At 46.2% G+C, this 2500-nt stretch overlaps 1 protein-coding gene across 1 annotated transcript in view; it reads right to left on the bottom strand.

Annotated features, from left to right (window-relative positions):
• The window catches only part of LOC115188317 (hormonally up-regulated neu tumor-associated kinase), a 26002-nt gene extending 24342 nt beyond the window's left edge, over positions 1 to 1660 (bottom strand). The window contains exon 1 of the mRNA XM_029747113.1: positions 1400 to 1660. Within this exon, the coding sequence (XP_029602973.1) occupies positions 1400 to 1660 (261 nt within the window). The remainder of the gene's footprint in view (positions 1 to 1399) is intronic.
• Between the last annotated feature and the right edge of the window lie 840 nt (positions 1661 to 2500).

Below are 2500 nucleotides of genomic sequence, written 5' to 3'. Positions count from 1 at the left end.
ACACAGTCAATACAACACACAACACAGTCAATACAACACAGTCAATACAACACAGTCAATAAAACACAGTCACTACAGCACAGTCAACACAACACAGTTAATATAACACAGTCACTACAACACAGTCACTACAACACAGTCAATACAACACAGTCACTACAACACAGTTAATATAACACAGTCAATACAACACAGTCACTACAACACAGTCAATACAACACAGTCACTACAACACAGTCAATACAACACAGTCAATACAACACAGTCACTACAACACAGTCAATACAACACAGTCAATACAACACAGTCACTACAACACAGTCACTAAAACACAGTTAATATAACAGTCAATACAACACAGTCAATATAACAGTCAATACAACACCGTCACTACAACACAGTTAATATCACAGTCAATATAACACAGTCAATACAACACAGTCAATACAACACAGTCACTACAACACAGTTAATATAACAGTCAATACAACACAGTTAATATAACAGTCAATACAACACAGTCAATACAACACAGTCAATACAACACAGTCAATACAACACAGTTAATACAACACAGTCAATACAACACAGTTAATATAACAATCAATACAACACAGTCAATACAACACAGTCAATACAACACAGTCACTACAACACAGTCAATACAACACAGCCACTACAACACAGTCAAAACAACACAGTCAATATAACACAGTCACTACAACACAGTCACTACAACACAGTCACTACAACACAGTCAATACAACACAGTCACTACAACACAGTCACTGAACCGCCATCCCAGAACCCCCTGCAGGGTAGTCTAGTGGTTAGAGACTCACTGAACCTCCATCCCAGAACCCCCTGCAGGGTAGTCTAGTGGTTAGAGACTCACTGAACCACACCTCCATCCCAGAACCCCCTGCAGGGTAGTCTAGTGGTTAGAGACTCACTGAACCACACCTCCATCCCAGAACCCCCTGCAGGGTAGTCTAGGGGTTAGAGACTCACTGAACCACACCGCCATCCCAGAACCCCCTGCAGGGTAGTCTAGTGGTTAGAGACTCACTGGACCACACCTCCATCCCAGAACCATCCCAGAACCCCCTGCAGGGTAGTCTAGTGGTTAGAGACTCACTGAACCACACCTCCATCCCAGAACCATCCCAGAACCCCCTGCAGGGTAGTCTAGTGGTTAGAGTGTTTGGCCAGTAACCGAAAGATTGCTGGATTGAATCCCCGAGTTGACAAGTTAAAAATCTGTCGTTCTGCCTCTGAACAAGGCAGTTAACCCACTGTTCCCTAGTATTGCGTCATTGTAAATAAGAATTTCTTCTTAAAACTGACTTGCTTCGTTAAATAAAGGTAAAAATAAAACAAAAGTAAAAAAAAAAGTTACCTTCTCTCCTGTGCTGATGTGTAGCCCTTCCATGACCTTAGCGAAGGAGCCCTTGTTGATCAGCTTCCCCACCAGATAGGAGCCCACCCGTTTGGAGTGAGGGAAGCTCCTCTGAAGCTCCCTGGGGACCTTCAGACAGGCGAGGGCATGCCGCTCTCTACCCAGCCCAGAGGTCTCCATCTGGCTCACAAGGCCACCACACTCCCCCTCTCCCACCACACCTCCACCTTCCACATACTCTGCCTTTGTTGCTGATGGCATTAGGGCCTGTACAGAAGCTCATGTACGCTCATACACACACACACACACACACACACACACACACACACACACACACACACACACACACACACACAGACACAGAACCGTACACACACACACACACACTCCCACTCACTCACAACCATAAACATACACATACCAGGCTACCTCACACACCACAAGTACATAAATACTCACATGTACGCACGCCAGTCTCACACATAAACACACTGTCTTCTCAACCGTCTCTCTCACACTCAGACACCCGGCAGGAAGAGGAGCTGTTGGAATGAAGGAAGAGAGGGCTACTCCGGGACAGAGAGGGATGTTCTTGTTCTCTACAAATGAAAGTCTCTTAGTTCCAGCAGGAAAATACCCCTCGTCGCTTCCAAATCCAATCTCTTATCCTCCTCCGTTTTTCTCCTCTTTATCAGGTGCAGCTCTACCCGATGAAGCGCTCTGTCTCTCCTTTGTCAACTGGCTCTGCTCTCTCTCTCTCTCTCTCTCTCTCTCTCTCTCTCTCTCTCTCTCTCTCTGGCAGTTAGTGGATGCTCCTAGGTCACAGTCGGAGACAAACCCACCAAAACCGTAATTACCCCCCCTACACACACACGCACACACACACAACCACAACACACACACACACCACACAACACCCACACACCAACACAACACACACACACACACCCACACACACACACACACAACTCACACATACAACACCATATGCTCTCTCTCTCTCTCCTCTCTCTCTCCGTCCTCTCTCCTCTCTAATCTCTGTCTCCCTCTCTCTCTTCCTCCCCCCTCTCTCTCCTTCTCTCTCTTCCTGTCTCTTCTCTC

The sequence above is a fragment of the Salmo trutta genome, unplaced genomic scaffold (genome assembly GCF_901001165.1).
Source record: "Salmo trutta unplaced genomic scaffold, fSalTru1.1, whole genome shotgun sequence".
NCBI classification, from domain to species: Eukaryota; Metazoa; Chordata; class Actinopteri; order Salmoniformes; family Salmonidae; genus Salmo; species Salmo trutta.
The sequence above is the reverse complement of the archived record's forward strand: the minus strand, read 5'-3'. Positions and strand labels throughout refer to the sequence as shown.